This window comes from Artemia franciscana, chromosome 13, assembly GCF_032884065.1.
Source record: "Artemia franciscana chromosome 13, ASM3288406v1, whole genome shotgun sequence".
Lineage (NCBI taxonomy): Eukaryota > Metazoa > Arthropoda > Branchiopoda > Anostraca > Artemiidae > Artemia > Artemia franciscana.
Window position 1 is genome coordinate 36,074,822 of NC_088875.1, and position 19,296 is coordinate 36,094,117.

Sequence of the window (19,296 nt, forward strand, 5' to 3'; positions counted from 1 at the left end):
GAATTTTAGTTTCTGAAAAATAATAATTCATCCCATTCCGGTCATCACACTGTAAATTTACAAAATTTTGAGTTTCTTTAGCCGAAAAAAATAACAATAATCTTTACAGATTTCCTGAGTTGGCAAAAACAATGAATTTAAATATTACGATCACATGAAAAGTATATTGTTATAAATTGCTAGCTATCTAGGCAATGTAATGGTGCCTTTCAATATAAAAAAAAAAGTTAAAAGGTAGAAAAATAAAAATGATCAAATTAGCAAATTACTTAGTTGTTGTTTGTGTACAAGACTAGTTTATTTCCACTATCAATGTTAGTTAGTCTCTGCTCGTTCGGTCTTTCATAAGTAATGTACTTGGACCTTCGGTTCTGTCACCTCCCTCGGATCGCTTTAGTTCGTTCGGGCTTGTAGGCCTTGTAAATATAGCCTGACGTAAACTCCTTCTTTGCATTTTACTCACTATAGTTGGAAGCTCTGGCTTTCGAACTTCCCATGCTTGTTATCTTGCAGCCAGACTTGGGTTTCTTTATTTAGTTTTTAGTTTCTGGATTTTTATAGGCTTTGTCAATTCTCCTGGCTCCAAATTATTCTTAATCAATTATCATGTTTCTAGTTTTATCGTTTTGGATTGTTTTGGGTTCACTGAAAAAGACACACAAACCTTATTTTTTATTCGGCCGGACTCTCGCAATTTCACAAAAATTTCACAATTAAGACTAATCGGTATACTAGCTAACATTCCCGAATCCCGTACAAATGACATTTTTTTTTTGTTACTATCGACCGTGGTTCGTTCTCTACTATCCACCATGATACATAGATAAACTGAAGTCATTCCTTCTAACTGCCCCTGTTAGCCCCCGCTGGGGATACTTAAATGTTAAAATTCGGTATGCTACGTAAATCTGGCCGTTTTACCATTCCCAGTTACAGAACAATCATCATTATTTTTGACAAGCAGGTCTATTTTGGCTATTTTTAAGTGAGCGATTGCTTATATAGATAAATTAGGGGAGCCTCACAAATAATGTAAGCAGTGCGCCAACGACTTAGGTTTATGGACGAAGGGAGTAAACGAGGGGAGAGTAACACAAATGAGTTTGGTGTACTTGGGATTTGGTCAAAACCGTTAATAACTCAAGTGATTGTTGCGTTTGCATAATTAATGTGTCGTGATATATATCAGGATAATAGTGACGAGTTCGTGAATATGTCTGGATGTTAGATAGAGTAGAAGCAGTTCGTCCCTGATTAATGCAGGAAGGAATCGCAAGAAAGGGTTCCAACAAATTTGGGACTTCTTGGGAGGGTGTAAGGAGTTGAGCCTTGAATAAATTAGGACGGAGATGGAGCGTGAGCAGCTATGTTCGCCTCAGGTGGCAGGTGCTGCGGTGAGTTGTTAGTAGTATTAGTAGTTAGATAGAGTATCATAGTTTACCGAGTACGCCAAGTACCTCATACAGCTGAAAAACCAGTGCTAGTTTTCAAAGAATTACCCTACTCGAGAATAGTGGATTACGAGTCAAACTGACCCCAATGAAAAAAAAAATACTTGGAAAAATGAAGATGATATTTTTGTACTGAATTTGAGCACCGTAGAAGGAACTGCAAAATAGGTTTGGAGCTGTTAACATGAAGATTCGATAAGATCTTACACGTACACTTACTTTTGTACTTGTACCTAGAAGAGGCACAGGCCGTTTAGTCCAACTCGGCACCAAGGGTATGCTTGGCCATATTCTGTATACCTTTGGATAGGGGGAGGGGTACATTTCCATGGTGTTTGGGGCCACAAATGCCATTGAAACGGATTTGTAGACTGTAGATGCTCTTCTTAGCAGTAATACGTAGACATTTAAAATGTATGTGTACGATTATGATAGATTATCCACATACACTTTTTTGATTGACATAGTTCATTTTTGTTTTTTTCATTTTCAGATTGAAAGCATTGATGAAAATACAGGCCGTGTTTATGTAAAACTTACGCTACAAAATCAAGTTGTCAACCTATCGGAAAATCTTATTCAACCTGTTTCATCAGAAGACTATAGGAAGTCCTTCAGAGTTCTGAGTAAGTCAAATTATAAATCAATCACAAAAACCGTTGCATTATTTAAGCCTTTGAAGAAATCTCATTATTCAAGAAATTTTATAAGACTGGGACTCTCTAAAGTTTAATCGCTCTTCTGCTATTATTAAATAAAAACTTTTTTCCACTGAAAGTAAGAGCAACATTAAAACTTATAACGAATGGAAATTCTTCCCTATATGAGGGGAGCTACCTCCTCCTCAATACCCCGCTCTTCACGCTAATGCTTTTAATTGCTATTAAAAAGCTAGTCATTCTAATTAAACGGTCTTTATGTTTCAGGATTTATTCTTTATTAATTTGGACAAAAGGTGTAACTTTAGCTTAAAGAGTGGGATATTGAGAAGGCAGTCCTCCCCCGCCTTAATATACGGAATAAGTTCTGTTTGTTTTAAGTCTTAATGTTACTTTGTAGTCCTTACTTTCAGTTGAAAAACTTTTCTTTTTATTTAATTTCTGATAGTTTTCAAAGAATGTCTGAAAAACCGCCTCGCTCTCCATATAATTCCTCTCCCCTCCAATAAAAATCCCTCCGTGGAAAGCTCCCCTGCGTAAAGTACTCTCCCTGGGAAATTTTCCCTGTACAATTCCATCCTCGCTGCAAATTCCTCCAGAAAGTTTCTTGCTCCCGATTCCACCTGAAAAAGTTTCCATAGCATACTTTCATTTGAGAAAAACACTTTTTTTTATTTAGTCTCTGATCGTTGTTCAATTCATACCAGAAATCACCCCCTTATGGGAAGTTTTTCCGGAACCCTCTTGCCCCTCAATGGAAAGTTTCTCCTGCGTAAAATTTCCACAAGGAAAATTATTCCTGGTGATAACCCCCCCCCCCCATGGAGAATATCTCCATCGAAAAACGAGTAAATTTTGCATAAGAATTCAGGTACCCACCCCCCCCCCCGGTGTGAAATTTCCCCTGGAAAGTTCACTCCTGGAAACTTCCCTCATATGGAAGATTCTCTCCATAGAAAATACCCCTCCAAAACCGAAACCCCCCCGACTAATATATGCATTCTTAACAATAACCAATATAATATGTAAACAATGGGCAAAGTTCATAGCTTGCAGTCCTTCCCTCGGGACCTTGGGGGTCAGGTCGTCCTGAAAAACTTTTTAAATCTTTTTTTAAATCTTTAGACTATGCTGAACAAATTGGCAATTCCGAGGTTTTCATCTAACGACTTTGGGGAAAAAGGGGGCATGTGAGGGGGGTTAGCTGCCCTCCAATATTTTGGTCACTTAAAAAGGGCAATAGCACTTTTGAATTCTAGGATCTCCGGTTCGATACGATCACCCCTCGACAAAAGAAAAAAATAAGTACGAATCCTTCTGGCAATCTTTCTTGTGGCAAAACATGCAAAATTCCACGTTTTTGTACATGAGAGCTTGAAACCACTACAGTAAAATTCTCTGCTATGCTGAATCTAATGGTGTGATTGTTATTAAAGTCACTTGATGCTTTGGAGTTGTTTTTCCCCTTTTCCAATAATTGGGCAAGTGTTTTCAGACTCGTAACTTTTGATGGGTAACATAAGAGAGAGAGAGAGAGAGAGAGAGAGAGAGAGAGAGGAGAGAGAGGAGAGGAGAGAGAGAGAGAGAGAGAGAGAGAGAGAGAGAGAGAGAGAGAGAGAGAGAGAGAGAGAGAGAGAGAGAGAGAGAGAGAGAGAGTGAGTTTATTAAAGTTTATTATTAAATGCAAGACAATACAAAATACAATTCAAATTTGAATCACAATACACTTATTCCCCTTTTGAAAGCTCCATGGCCAGGAATACAAGGGGGATAAAAAAAAAATACAAGTAACAACTACAATATGTATAAGGGGAATAAAATATAAGCAACAACTACAAAAAAAAAAACAAAAAAAAAAAAAACAACTGTGTTTTAACATGAAAATCTTGACTGTAAAGAATTCTTCAGACGGTATTTCAAGGGGTGAGCAAAAAATACAACAACAAACAGAAACAACTAAAAAGTAGGTTAAACAATTGAACGAAACGATTTATAACAAGAATAAATCACCATTCAGAAATACAAAGAGAGAAAGAGAAAGAAAAATAGAGAGAGAGAGAGGAGAAGTACTGTTTACATTTAGCTTGCCAGGAAAAAGCTTGAAAGGGCAAGCAGAATCAAACTCGGCAAGTATATTATAAACACAAGAACAGTAATGGCGAATTACAAAATGTATTCGACTGGTCCTTCCAACCTCCTGAATTGTATTATCCATATTTACTGTACTATGATCATCACGATGAAGTAAAAAGATTTTCAAAAGCAGGAGTTATCAGCTGATTCAAGAATCTATAATTACAAAAAATTGGACCTTGTTAGTCGCGAAATTGGGACACATGTACCAAATTATACTTTTTAAACTGCCCATAGGCAGGAAACTCATCAGATTTTACCAAATCTATATAATAATTTTACTGCTTTATTTTGAAGTTGTTGTATGTTATTAAAAGATTTAGATTTTTAAAAGTTTTTAATGATTTTTAAATATTTTTAAAGATATGTTTTTAAAAGATTGCTCAAACTGAGACTGCGTAAATAATGCGAGGAGATAATATAGAATGCCAGTCATTTAATCAGGTGAGTTCTTTTATTCAACAATAGATCAACTTAAAAAAAAAAAAAAAATTGAACCTAGTCTCCCCCATGAGACTCAATTACCAGGAAAGAACAGGGTTAGGTTAGGTACCTACAAAAGTATGAACAATATGAAAACTAAATCCAGTCACTCCTCTTAAAAATCCTCAAAAGCTAGGCAGAGGTTAAGGCGTGACTTCACCAACTCATTCAAACAACCGAACACAATTCAGAGACATCAACCCCTGTTTGAAACAAAAAGAAACTCGATTATTAACTTTAAAATTCCAAGGGCTCTGCTTAACTGTTCCAGCTATCTTGCTTGAATGATTTTTCTATGATGTGCTTTCATGATGGTTGAAAGACAAATAATTCTTCTCTTATTCTCTGTTCACAGCATTTATCATTCTCATTTCCTCATTTCCCTTTGTATTATCTCTTTTCTGTTCTTTGGACAAGGAACTTTCCCATCCACTTGTTTATATTACTTGTTTGTTTAATTCATTCAGTGTGCTGTAATTATATTAAGTTGTTTTTTTAAGATAAAGATAAGTATGAGGAGCACAAAATAAAACAGGAAAAAACAGAAAAACGGCGAGAAGAAGAAATGAGTGAAAGAAAGAGAGAACGACGGCGGACAAGGAGCAGAAGCAAAGATAGAAAACGAGAGGATAGTGGCAGTAGGAGGAAAAGAAGTAGAGACAGAAGCAGTAGCAGAGAATTAAGGAAATTGTGGGTCCGACCGTTACTTAAAGTCCGATGTATTGACCCTGAATACAAAAAAGGATATTATTTTCGGAAAAAGGTAAAATGAAATTCTTCCAAGACCTTGTTTTCAGAATTAGATTATATTAAAGGTTATCAAACTTGTCATTTATTAGAGTCCAAGTGCAACGCAGATTTGATTGAGTTTCGTACAAAATGGTAGGGTATATATGCCGGTTGTATATGGTATATGCTGCTAGAGTATATATATTGGTTATCATCGTATCCAAAAAGCCTTTGTAGTGCAAATACCACTAAATAGGAATTATAGTATCGACAAGACCACCTAGCCTTGCCAAGGTTGTGGAAGATAATCGCCTTTTCGAATCGGGCTAATCGAATCAGCTAATAGAAGCTAAAATTCCCGGAAAATTTTTTTTAGTGAATATTTTTGACCTTCTTTTTGAGGACTATGAAATAGATACCCGAGCCAACATTTTGAGCCAACAATAATTGCCATCTTTCTTTTAAAATATTCGCAGAACTAGCTTCAGAATATATCATATCTTGCACAAGCTCCATAGATCAAATGCTCTAAGGGTCTGTGTCTCATGGCTGAATGAATGAACGATTAATTCAACAATTAGATATAAATTCAAATAAATGGAGACGTTTCGTTATAGAAGTATTCTTGCTAAAGAAAAAGTTGATCTTTTTATCATATTGTTCATACGTTAGAGAATTTACACTTGAAGAATCGAGAAAGAAACTTAAGAATTGTGAAGAGTGGGGGTTAAGGAACCAGTCCCCTGATATACTTGAAAACTGTGTATTCTGTTTAATCTATTTTCACTTTGCTATTTACTTTCATTAAAGAAAATCATTTTAAAATCTTTTTTGTATCATATAAGGAGCTACATATATATATTTTTGTATCATATAAGGAGCTATATATATATATATATATATATATATATATATATATATATATATATATATATATATATATATATATATATATATATATATATATATATATATATATATATATACATATATATGTATATATATGTATATAATATATAATAATAAGTTATATATATTATATATATATATATATATATATATATATATATATATATATATAATATATTATATATATATAATATATAATATATATATATATATATATATAATATATAATATATAATATATAATATAATATAATATATAATATATAATAAGGTGTTAAAGAAATGTTTTTTAGTTGCCAAAAATTGTCGTATGTTGTAGAGAAAAACTTGGGTATAAAAGCAAAAGCAAGACAGAGGAAATAAGATGAAATCTAAGGCTCTGCGGCTTTTCAACTTTCCACTTTTCTACAAGTAGGGTGAGGACAGTGTTTTCAGTTGGTCTTTTTCTGACAACATGAGCATGAGATGGTCAAGTTGGTGATTTCCCATAGTTGACCTCAATCTTTTCTTGACGATTTTCATCTTGCTAAATATTCGTTCACCTTTAGCCAATGTCAATGCAATAATTCTTTACAAAAGTTAATGCTCTGTCAACTAAAGGTAACCCTTGTCAGTTCTTTTTCGCTTGAGAGAACAACTCGGCAAACTCAATACATCCAGCGCTTTTGCAAATCTCTGCAAAAAGAACGATAATGTTCCCTCTATGGGCTAGGCATCTTAGGTATTGAATATTTCTTCTTAACTTCTTGGGAATGTGAGAATGTTCTCCACCGAAGTGCCCACTCATGTTACTCGCAAAACCCTAGCTTTGAAATGCCAGTTTTTCTTCATTGAAACGAGCTTTTTGAAAAACTCGTAGAATTTCTTCTGCTATATAGGCTCCTTTCTTTGACTCAGAATCTACAATGACGAGTAAACGCTCTTTAGCGGCTCCCTCCCTATCAATGTACAGTACACCTACAGCTAAACACTACATGACTGGCAGCGGGTGTTTCGTCTGCGGAGATGCCAAAAAAGTCAGCTTCATTATCATTTGCTACGATTTTTGAACTAGCTCTGTTCGAACAATCGCTATTAATTTATTTCGGTTGCTAGACGACAGATAGTTGGTGACGTTTGGCTTCTTCTGGTTTTTCATTCGACGGTCCATTTTGATGGTGCTTCTCGAAAAAAGATTGGCTAACTCAACGTAATTTTTTCCAGTCATGATTTTTCCCACGAAATGCCAGCCCTTGTTTACCTAGAGTGGTGCTAACATCTAGCAACATGTATATAATGCGACGCCCTCTTTCCCTTTCTTTTTCTTACTCAATATCTTTCATTAGTTTCTCCTTGCTTACTAACCTGGGCAATGATTTATCTCTCTCTATCAAACAAATAAGACCACATACAGAAGCTTTGCGACCATTTGATTGGAGGTGAGTGACGAGCATTTCAGCCTTGGTACCCTTGCTCCGCCTTTTGTGCTAGATTCTAGCTTTTATTATAAATGAAGAATCATTTTTTCTGTATTCGCGGCCAGAAGAACGAACAGGCAAAGCAGTAGGCTAAATCTTTCTCGACACTGTACTTTAGGTATGGGTACTCATTGTACCAGTTCCTAACAAACCGATACTGGTTTTTGGAACTCTGGGATTGGATTTCCTCGTTGTTTTTTTTTTTTTTTTTTTTTTTTTTTTGATTTTTGGCTGGAACAGTTCTAGTTTGATAAGCTTCAGCTTTTCTTAGTTGTTTTTTTTTTTTTTTTTTTTTTTTTTTTTTTTTTTTTTTTTTTTTTTTTTAGCCCGGGATTGTGCTCGACTTACGATTCCAGCTGTAAATTTTCGGCTTCAGATTCTACTCCTTCCATTCTTGACAGTTTCTGAGAAATGACCTATTCGGACTTACTAAAAAGCCTAGTTCCATATTCGTTGATTGATCACCCAATGTCTAGCGCTTGTATTGCTGCGTCTAATTTGTTAGTGACGGAATCCAACTTAACTTCAAGTATCCGTTTTTTTGCTACCTTGGTACAGTCAATAATGCAAGAAAGAATAGCGAAGATATTGCTGATTCTTATCGTTTCTTCTTGATCAGTTTTTGAACAGCGAACTTATTCCAATGTTTTTTTTTTCTTTCACTGGATTCCACAGTGTCAGACATGAGAGGATAAGTAACAGGATAAGTTTGATTTTTTCAGCCACGTCCTCTTCTATTCAGACTCCGATATTTGTTAGGGATGGACCAGGACGAACTTCCTCAAGTAATGTCTGAAATGTTACTAAACAGTTATTTGTCTGAATTTATTTCAAGCATTCGAAAAAAAACTGAAAAGCTCGAAACAAATTCAAAAGCTTTTGTAGGGAAACCTGGCCATAACCTATTGAACTTGAAAGGTAATTTCAAAACTATATTCTTCTTTGCTTCTTGCAGATAATTTGGTATGCTTTAGTTCAGTTTTAATCATATATAATTAAAATTTGTGACAGATTGTTTAATGATCCCTAATCTTATTATCATTTCCTCTTTTATCAGTTACAAATTACTGAGTGTTTCAATCGAATTTTTTAAAGTTAACGCTCATTGATAAAATTTTCCCCTTAAAAGTAAGATTCTGTCCAGACTTTGTGAGTCTATCGTATCAAATCATGTACTTACAACTAGGACATCTGCTGAACTTTCGTGATAAACATCTTTAACAGTGTCAGAATGCAAGACGCGAGGTGGCTGCAAATGCAAACCACTAAAACAAGGGGTACCACTGAAGACAGACTCTAAGCTTTCTGTTGAGTTAAATTGCACTAAGCCTCTTGCTGTTCGAAATGAAGTTTGCTCGTGACAAGGCCTTCTACAGTTTTCTTTGAGCTTCCTAGCCGTAACCATTTTAGAATTTCAAATAGAGAGGTCTTTTGCCCAATCTTTAGCCTAATCTTCGCTTCGGTACCGTTTCTCAGTTACTGACTATGATGCTTTAGAATTGGAATAGCTGGATAATCAGAGTCGAATTCTTAATACCTTTCAGCTTTCTTTTTTTGAAATAAAATTGAAATACAAGCTTTATTCTAGTTGTGGATGAACTAGGATGAACTAGTTCTGCTGAATAACTTTGAAGCTTCTTAAAAAGAAAGTTAGCTCTTCAAAAAACTTGACAAATTTCTTCTGCAAAATGTTCAAAAATGTGGGAACTAGGGAACAATATGATTTCATTATTTAATTGTACATAAATAGTTATATTGGTCGCACCACGAAACGCTGTTGACCAAAGATTTGGTTTGCCATTATTATCAAGGATTCCGTTTGACATGGAGGGGCTAGAAAAATTTGCCCCGCCCCTAGACCAATTTATTTTTGTGGCTCATGGAATTTTACACTCTTATTTTGCAGATGGTTGTAATTGATGTAGTATCGTATGATATAGTGGTATGCAAATCAGAAGATGGTAAATTGCTGGAAGATATCCACCCATCCAGACTTGAATCAGTTATACCCAAAGAATCTCCTGCTTATGTCATGATCGTTAGAGGAAAGCAGGCTGGAAAGGTAAACATCTCACTTAAACCTTTTTGTGACACTCAAATTTTTAGAAGAAATAACGATTTTTCTTAATGTCATCTATAAAGGCTTTTAACCAGTAATGATGACAGTTATTACATGTAATAACAGTTGAAAAAACATAGTATGATATGCGTTATCATATATATGATATGACAGCTAAAAATTAATGTTAAATAAGAGTTTATAAATACTTTTTGAATTTAAAAGGGTTTTCTGTTGCATTTTATGTCGTGTTGTCTAGGGGAAAACAGACTTGGAAGGTAAGTCAAACTGTCAAGAATGTCTTTGTTTTTAAATATCGATTCAGTTTACTGTTTGTCTTGAACAAAGAAGCCTATATTATTCAATTCCCTGAAAATACTTTCTGGTGGCTGTCTTGGTCTAGAGGTGGAAGCTCCACCTGAATGCGTATTCCTTTTATTCACAGGTATGACAATTCATGCAAGCTCGTATGCAAGAATTTTCTGACGAGCCTTGGCGAAAGCCAAATTGATAAACAAATATAAAAATATATGAAACTTGTGCAACAAATTTTTAAGTTTTATGCCTCTATTTTATTTTTATAATTCTTATGACTTTTAAGGTGTTTAGACTTCCTTGATGCGGGCTTATATTTATTTTACGTGAGGGGGGCAGATAGGTAGTGTAAATGCTTGTTTTGAGTATTAAATTGCTTTCACATTGAAACAATAGTCTAGTATACAGTAATTTTATAGCATTACCAAATATAAAGGGTAGATAATTTGGTGTAAACCAAGAGGTATTAGAAATAATTTTGTGGGTCATAATCATGTCAACACGTTACCTGCGGTATTTTTTTTCATTCATTTGTTTTTTCTTCATTTTACTTAAACCGCAGATGTATCCTGCCTCATATACATTTTATGGGGAAACGGTCACCTTCTTCCGCTTTTCTCTTAATCTCTTCCAAAGCTACAAATGTGGCAATTCCTACAATTTCAGTTCAGTATTTGAGCAGCAATAGGCTTGGGTGGATCATTTTCAAAGTAGATGAAAATCTACCGAAAAAAACTATCTCTTGCTTCTATCCATCCGTCAGCCGTAGTTGCATTGGCATGACGGTACAAAAGATAAATTAATTAAGCTAAAAAAAATGAAAATTTATGCAGGATAATTTTATAAACAATAAAAAACAGATTTAGTCACGTTTGGTGAAAACCAAACACCATTTGTAAAACATATATAAAAACATTTTTTTTTTTTTTTTTTTTTTTTTTATGTATAGGCCATATCACGTCTTTTGAAGTTGAACTTTTATATTGGAATATTATTCTAAGCGAAAAGCCTCTTAAATAATTATTTTTATGAAAATCAACCACGATCTGTGAAATATCCACATAAGAAATTTTTATTTTTCACCTTTATATTGCAATATTCTCCTCACATTTGTAATTACTTACCTCTTAAACGAAACGTCATTTGAGTAAAATACCAAAAGACCAAACAAGTCAAGGTTCTTGGACCAGACGAGTATTAGTAGTAGTTTAACGTTTCTCTAGTATTAATATAATCCTAATGCCGAATTTTGTACTTAACAGTGTTTGATTTTCGACTTTAATATTTGAGTATTAGCCTCATATTGGTAATCATCTATCTTAGAAATTTTTAACTACAAACTTTGCCGAATCAAATTAGCAGAATATGCCTATAGGTGAAAAGTTGGGGAGATGGTGTTGGATTGGCCACGTGGCCACCTTGTGTCCTCAAATAATACAGATTAAAACATTTGCATGAATCCGATTTTTAAAAAAAGGTGGCTAAAAAAAAGGTCTTTTTGAATAAATTGGGGCCCTTGACTCCGGGATTCACTTAGTTTGTTCTCCTTGGAGGCTCTTTTTGTAACCATTTGACTGTTCTGATCAAACTATCCAACTTGTAATTTTTATTCCATGCCACATGGGGCTGTTGGACCTAAGGGCATATCATGCGTTATCGAAACATCAGGGTCCCTTCCACTTGGTTTTGCCCCCTAAAGGTATTAGAGCTTAAAATTTGTGATAAGAACGAGTTCCTCCCCAACTTTGACCCCTTGTTCAATAATATGACCCTGGGAGTAAAAGTAATGTTGGCTAGGATTCACGTTATTTTATGGACTCTGTTTTTTTAACCTGTTTCGTCCAGATTAATTTCTGATGGCGAGTAAAATACTATTTTAAGAAAAATCTTTCTTTCTCAGAGTTATCTACTTCTAAAACCTAAGAGGTTACAAGAAGTATCACTATTCTCGAATATCGTAATTCTATCTTAAATTGTCATCCCTAGCTGTGATGTAGTCTGGTAGAAAAAAAAACAGAGATTAAAGGGTAAAGATCCCCCAGAGCCATTTTTGGCACATAGGGCGTTGAATTGACGTTTAAGTTGCAGGGCCATTTTTTTGTAGGAATAGTTAGCAGGCTTATCGCCCACCCTTGTGGTAGCAGGAATTGAGCCCCAGGCTCCATTTTTCTAAGCAGAGCATCAATCCACCCTGCTACCAAAGGGTAGTCTTGTCGAGAGTGGGTCGATGATAAAAAAAAAAAACAAAAAAAAAAAAAAACAAATTCACCTAGTTAAAAAAAAACGACAAAAAACTGTCGATTGCAATATATACTCTAAAACAGTAAATTAGCATTATATTCATCATTCTGTATTGAAAATTTGGATAAGGAAAATATTGTAGTTGATAAAATACAGAACTTTCTAATAATACCCTAGTAAAGGTTTTTGTTTGTCTAATCCAATAGCCATCTAATGTGCTTCAGGCCTACCTATGCTTGTACCCCAAGTGTCGCACAGGCTTCAGAAATGATTAAAATGACACAAGAAGCTCTAAGAATTAGAAATTACTTTTTATTAGATATAGTCTCAGCTTTTTCCATCACTTGGTGCACAATACAGTAAAGAAATACAGCGTTTAGTTAACTAGTTAATTAAGTATGCCTAAATTGCCTAGTTGATTCCTCGTTTGTCTCCATCGTTACTGTTGGATTATTTTCTGATGTCTACCATAACATGAAACTTAACTCCTTCAGTTCATGTGTTCATTAAAAATGATACTATTAGTCCAGGACTAATAGGTGTTCTAAAACGGCCTATCATTAGAGTATAGTACTCTTGTCGATTGTTTTCCACACGTGCACATTGTTCCTATAGAAATTTAATGTAATCAAACGGCGGAAGTATAAGTAGAATTCAAAATTTGTGTCTTCTTCAGTTTTGTAGTAGATCCTCATTGATCTTGAAATTTGAAAGTTTCTGGGCTCCGTGTGCCTTGGAGTATAGCAAGAATAAAGCATCTTAATGTTGATCAAGGAATCTTATATTAATTGGATACCTAGTTTTTAGCACACCAAAAGAATATAACCGACTTAAATAAATTAAGATTCGATCAAGTTGTACAAACAAGGAACAGATTGTACAGTTAAGTTCCTCCTTTTCAAGTAAACAAAAACGTTCATTATATTAATTGCTCATTTTGACTATTAAATCAGTTGTTTTGTACAATCATAGAAGTATGGAAAACAGTTTAGAGTGGTGGGTAATATTGTTTTTTATTGCCTTAGTCTCAACTTTGACGACTTTGATTCTTAACGGTCTGATTCTTATGGCATTAAAAAAGATATCCTACCCAATTGAACCATGCCAAAAGAAAAATTTACAGACTTGTATTTATGTGACAATGTTTCTAATATTCTCCACATTTATTTTACTGTTAGTAAAAATATTTCTTCCTTCCCGTTTCCCCGTTTGGCTTTGTATGGTACTCTCAACCTCCATTGTTGTAACGTCAGCTATAATGAGCTCCCTTCAAAGTGCTTTGAGCGTAACGACTTTAGTGCTAATATCTCAAACTGTTTCTTGGAATGTGACGAAATTATACACTGTCTCACTTCTTTGGGGAATTGTCATCAATATCACATATTTTATGGTATTGTTTAAATTTAAGTCTCTAGAGATTTTTAGAGTCTGCAGTGAAACAATCGAAGAACTGAAAGTACCATCAGTAAATTCTGAGCCACTTTTTGCGTTTTATTTTACAGCACCTCAATTTTTAAACTTGATAATCGGCTTTTTGATGTCAAAGCTTAAAAAAAATCGACGTACAATCGTTATACCGTTTGCTGAAAACGCTTGCAAACTCTTGGATATTACAAAAGCTTTCGTGGTAGCATCCTGTCTGTTAACATTTTCACAATCAATCATACCTGCCTCTTCTTACCAAATCCTGCAAAAAATTCCATTTGAAATGAGCTTTATATCAATACCTACAATTTATTTCGCGTGTGACTGCCTAACTGCAATCCTGATTGCGCTGTCATTAATGACATGCTGCAGGGATCTACAGGAAGTGTTGATGTCCTGCATATTCAAAAGAGGAGATCCTTAATTGTTTCTTCTATCTACATCTCTTCTATTATAGATTCATGAAACACGTAGACAACTACTTCTTTTGGTTGTTACAAAACTGTATTGAGACCAGGAAAACCATAGATTACTAGTGGCTAATGAATAGAAGATATCAAGCGAAATCTGTCACAAAAAAATAATCTAGCCAGATAAAGGATGTCATTTGTTTTTACTTTTCAGTATTAAAAGCGTTTTCGTTGCTACTATCAAGCTGTCCGTTTTATATAAGTTATTTCTCGGAAAAATGTCTTCTTGCTTGCTACTGATTTCTGTATGTGTGTTGATTCAACCGAAGTCCAGTCTGTTGCTAAGATACATTCTGTGGGAGAAACTATTAACTTTTTTGTAGTTTCTTTAACTTCGAATAAAATTGTATTTACGACTGGCCCGTTTTATTTGCTGGTCATTAAAATAATTTGGTTTTCTGTATAAGACTTATCTGTCCAAAGCTAGCTATAATAATCATCATTTTGAAGCTATAAGGTAACCGTTTTGAGTTGATTGGGTTTTCTCTGTAAAATTTGTCTATCCAAGGTTAGTTTTATTAATTAACCGTTTTTAAAGTAGTTCCAACATATCATTTCTAATTTTATCTCTTAACAATTAATACCTATTGCATGAACAAATTTAATCCAGTTGTACTTGTGATGAAGTTATCTTATAATGCACCGTTATACATAAAGCTTCGTTAATATAATTGGTTCGTTCAGAGAAAGGGGTAGTTTTAGTTTGGATTTAGCTCTTTTCATAATGGTGCAGCCCCTGAAAAAACACTACTTACATTTGAAAAGAAAACATGTTTGTATGAAAACTGCGTAGCTTAGCTAGACTGTTTCTAAAATTAGTAGTGATAAATTTTTGTTTAGTCTGTAAGTAGCCAATTTGGAACAATCTAAATTTTGAATTTGTAAGATTTTAGTGTTAAAGGAGTCGTTTGTTAGTTTACCATTCCATCGGCAATGGACGATGAACGCCAAGGACTGACAAAGTCTTAAGCCAGTCTGACGAATCAAATACTAATTAGACTTTTAGAAATAGATTTGGCTGAGTTCACAAGCTATACTACAGCACAGTTTTAGACAATAAAGTGTATAATTAAGCAAACATAAAAAAAGCTTCAGCTATTTTATTAAGACTAACCTTGAAAGATATCTTCTTTTTGAATGTGACCAACCTTGTCACTTCTCGTTGTTATCTCTATCCCTTTTCCCTAGGTAATTTCACCCCTAATCCCGCTTTTCCATGGTTCTCTTGTGCTAGATACTATGGTAATAAGGCTGATTAGATCAAAACTAATCCCTTTCTCTACCATTTATTTTTTTCAGTGATCCAAACCCATCGAGTGTTGCCCTTTCAAATTGTTTTAAGTTTCCAATCTTTCTTATTAACGCTGTAAGTCTAAATTTTGACAAGCTAACTGGAGTTTAGATGCTATTGGAATTATGTCAAATAGATGTGTAGTTATTACATAAACCCGGGGTCCCTCACTTTGACAGATTCTTATAAGTTTATTAAACTCCGTCGTCAAGTTCACACACTTAGAAAAAATGTGTTTGCATCTTGTTTTTTGCTAACATTGATCTTTTTCTCAAAATTATTTTAGTATCCAGCTTTTCAGAGTATGATGGAATTCTTTGGCTAAGTATTAAGTCGTAAGTACTTCCCCGTTCTTTTAATATTATTGCAATAGCTGTTTTAAGAACTCTTCCAGTCGAAACGTTAATAAAAAAACGTAGATTAATCCAGTATTTGTAGACAAGTGCTGGATTTGTTATTCTTATGTATCGAATGCTGGACAATCTGTTTGTTTTTTGTTTTGTTTTTTTTTTTGCCTGCTGACCAATGGTCTGTGTAGCACAAGTACCGATCTCCTGATTCTCTGCCTTCGGCCGGGAGTGCAGTATGTGGTTGGGGTCCAATCATCCGCAAATGCTACTATTGTATTTGGGATCGACATTATTCAATTTCTGTCCCGTTAACAGCTCTCTCCTGTCTAGCCAAACCGAAGGGCTAATATGTAAATGTTGCTTATTTTGATTCGTCGACATCCCAAAAATAAAATAGTGCATCTCACTATTGTATCTCTTTTTTTCAGTGAGTTGGAAAGTGAGAAAGATTTCCCGTGTGCAATTTTTCTTAACTGGGATTTCCCAAACCCTGAATTTAATATAGAAAATAAATAGGGGCTCCGTGAGAAAGAGTGAGTTACGCTGAAATATAATGTACTCACGTTAACTCAGCTGAAAAAATAGGAAATAAATGTAGTATTGATTGTACAGAGCTTTCTTTAGACATGTAATTTATTGTAGATCCCATGACGATGAAAAGATTAAGAAACGTTGCGTTAGTGATTTTTACCGACAGTAGCGGCACTACCCCTTGTACTTCAAGGAGGAAGGGGAGAACGGTGGTCACTGGGGTTAAAAAATTTTGAGCCTGCAAGTGGCACCATAGGATAAAGGCTGGGTAAACGACCATTTTCAACTTTCAACTCGTTTTTCCCCTAAAAGCATCTTGTTGCAGAATGGTATGATTTGCCAGTTGTTTTTCGTTTGTTTTTGTTTTTTTCTTTTTCGTTTCTTTTTTAGTGACATAATTCGTTTTATAGGTTGCTGAAATTCGAGCAAGAGACAAGCGACAGTGTTTGGCAACTGTTGAAATTCTACCTGACAGAGAGAAAGTATTAGAACTAAGCTATGATAGTATTTGTGAGTACGTTGGTGAAGTTGATTGATTGATTTTATGTGCAATTTTGATTCTTTTGTAAGCAAAAATTTTTTAATACAAGATTTAAACACAATGGGACCATAGACCTTAAATTATAAAACTCCAAAGCTATGGAAGATTCTTCGCCTATAAATTTTGCCACATAGTGTTGTAGTTGCTTTTAAATTTAAATATTACTTAATTTTTGGTTAAATTTAAAGCAATTCAACTAGAAATTAATAACTGAGTCTGATTTTGCTAAACGGGAAATTTTATTTTGAATTAAATTTTCCTTATTAAATGAGTCAGGGGCAACAGCCTAGTACATAATCATCTTTGAGAGGTTTAAATTCATCACGAAAATTATACTTAAGCTTTGAATGCATCTTCATTTGTCAGAGGAATGAATTTGCTCTAACTATTTTTCAATTTGCTCTAACTTATTTGTTTATAAACTGTTATATTTTACTAACTATTTGTAAATTAACTAGCTCTAACTATTGTTCTGATTGTAAATATCAACGTTCGTGACAGTAATTATGATGAAATAGTAATAATTTTTCAACAAAAACTGGAGCAATAGTAACAGTCCGTTTATCGTGCTAGATAGTATTTGGAATAAAAAAGCGCATATTTTATTTGGATTATAGAAAAAAAATCTTTATTTGAATCTTGACTTGATTACTGAATTGTTTTCAGGGGGCGGGGGTCATCGGCAACCTTTCGTTAACTTCTCTAAAAGGAATTTCAAATTGTGCGTAAAATTGGAAGATCCAACTAGCAGCGTGTTTGGTTCGCTGTTGGATGAGGTCCTTAGCAACTAGGAAACGGTTCTATTTTAAAAGTAATAAAGGTTAAAGGAATCAATTTGCTTGCTTATTTCAATTTAGGAGTTGTATCTGTCTTTATATTCCAGCTTTTAAATGTTTCCTTGTAACCCTATCGCAATAGACAAAAAGCTTTAAACGCTTCAAAAATTTGTTTTTATTCATTTTTGCTACGTTTTCCCGAGTCAGACAAACTTTTTTTTTGGGGGGGGGGGTGTCAAACTACTGAACTCCCGTGGTTATGGCCTTACCAGAGTGAGCTAGAAAAATGGAAAATTTAAAATTAATACCCTGTTGATTCCTAAAGACAACTTTAGCTTATTTCTTTGCGAACTTTTTAATGTTTTCTTCATTCTTAATAGAGTACCTACTACTACCCAAAACTGCATAGCTGCTTATGAAGTTCTTTAACATTAAATATTGAATTCATGTTTTTTTTTTTAGGTTTATGTGCTTTTTAAGTTTCCACTCAACCAATCCGACAATCAGATGTACACTATCATTGTCAGTTTAAAGAGAGGTCTTGTTTCCAAGGTGGTGAAGTATCTTTGTGCAACGAAAAGCAAATTAAACTGAATGTAAATGGGCTCTGTTCGTGCGTGTGAATCAATATTCCATTTTGAAGGGTTGAACTTTTTTTTTGGGGGGGGGGAGGAGAAATAAATGGTTGCATTTATACTCCTAACGTTGAATTATGCCTTGAAACAAATAACTTGGCTATTTTTCATTGAAGCATGAAGTAGAGGACCTCAATGTTAAGGTGCATATCGAAAAACAGAAATAGGATAATGTGCAAAATAAGTCTAGTCCCGAATCAGAGTGAAAGCGAGTTATGTCTAATCCCTAATCAGTATTCTTCCACTGCCAACATTTTAACGGAAAAGGTAGACCATATAAGGTATATTTGAGCGGAACCAAATAAAAAAAAAAATATTTGAAGAAACTTGATCGGCGCTATTGGTCTTTCCCAGCATAAAAAAAAAAAAAAAATTAAGCTTCTAATATGCTGCACAGATCTAAAATTCTATTCATCATGGTCGATGACAATATTTCCTTAAATGCCGCTTATCACTGTTGGATGAGATACCTATTAAACTCCTTAATTTGTCATGATACTTCAGCCATTCAGAAGCCAAACTGTTTAGGTCAACATTTTGTATTTAGCCAGACTTTAGCGTTGAAGGACATGATTTGCTCTCAACATTGTACCCTCGCCCGAGACTTTTCCAAAAATATAAACGAAAACTGATCAAGTCCTAAGGAGCCAATTTCACTGACCGTCAAAATACCAGACATTTCGTTAACCAGGTATTGGATTTTTTTTTAATATCCTCGGTTTGGGTTCTATAGAATGCATGAATTCAGCCTCTGAGAGGTTGACGCATCAATTGTCACAGCCTATTACTGTTTTTAATTACTACCCAACAACTTTGGAGAGAGATATGTCAATTCTCTTGAA

At 34.3% G+C, this 19,296-nt stretch overlaps 2 protein-coding genes across 4 annotated transcripts in view; one reads left to right on the forward strand and one right to left on the reverse strand.

Moving 5' to 3' along the window:
* LOC136034309 (G-patch domain and KOW motifs-containing protein-like) overlaps window positions 1-17,104 on the forward strand; it is a 69,792-nt gene extending 52,688 nt beyond the window's left edge. Inside the window, exons 8-11 of the mRNA XM_065715446.1 lie at window positions 1,945-2,077; window positions 5,227-5,489; window positions 9,727-9,882; window positions 16,913-17,104. Of these exons, the coding sequence (XP_065571518.1) occupies window positions 1,945-2,077; window positions 5,227-5,489; window positions 9,727-9,882; window positions 16,913-17,038 (678 nt within the window). The 3' untranslated portion in view covers window positions 17,039-17,104. The remainder of the gene's footprint in view (window positions 1-1,944; window positions 2,078-5,226; window positions 5,490-9,726; window positions 9,883-16,912) is intronic.
* The window catches only part of LOC136034883 (histone-lysine N-methyltransferase, H3 lysine-79 specific-like), an 80,971-nt gene that overhangs the window by 162 nt on the left and 61,513 nt on the right, over window positions 1-19,296 (reverse strand). Inside the window, exon 11 of one of the 3 annotated variants that reach the window (XR_010619267.1) lies at window positions 4,259-4,399. The exons of 1 other annotated variant lie outside the window; for it this stretch is intronic. The gene's annotated coding sequence lies outside the window, so the exon portion shown is untranslated. Of the gene's footprint in view, window positions 1-4,258; window positions 4,400-5,182; window positions 5,198-19,296 lie in introns of those variants that run through there. One more of the 3 variants, XR_010619268.1, reaches the window with a different exon arrangement.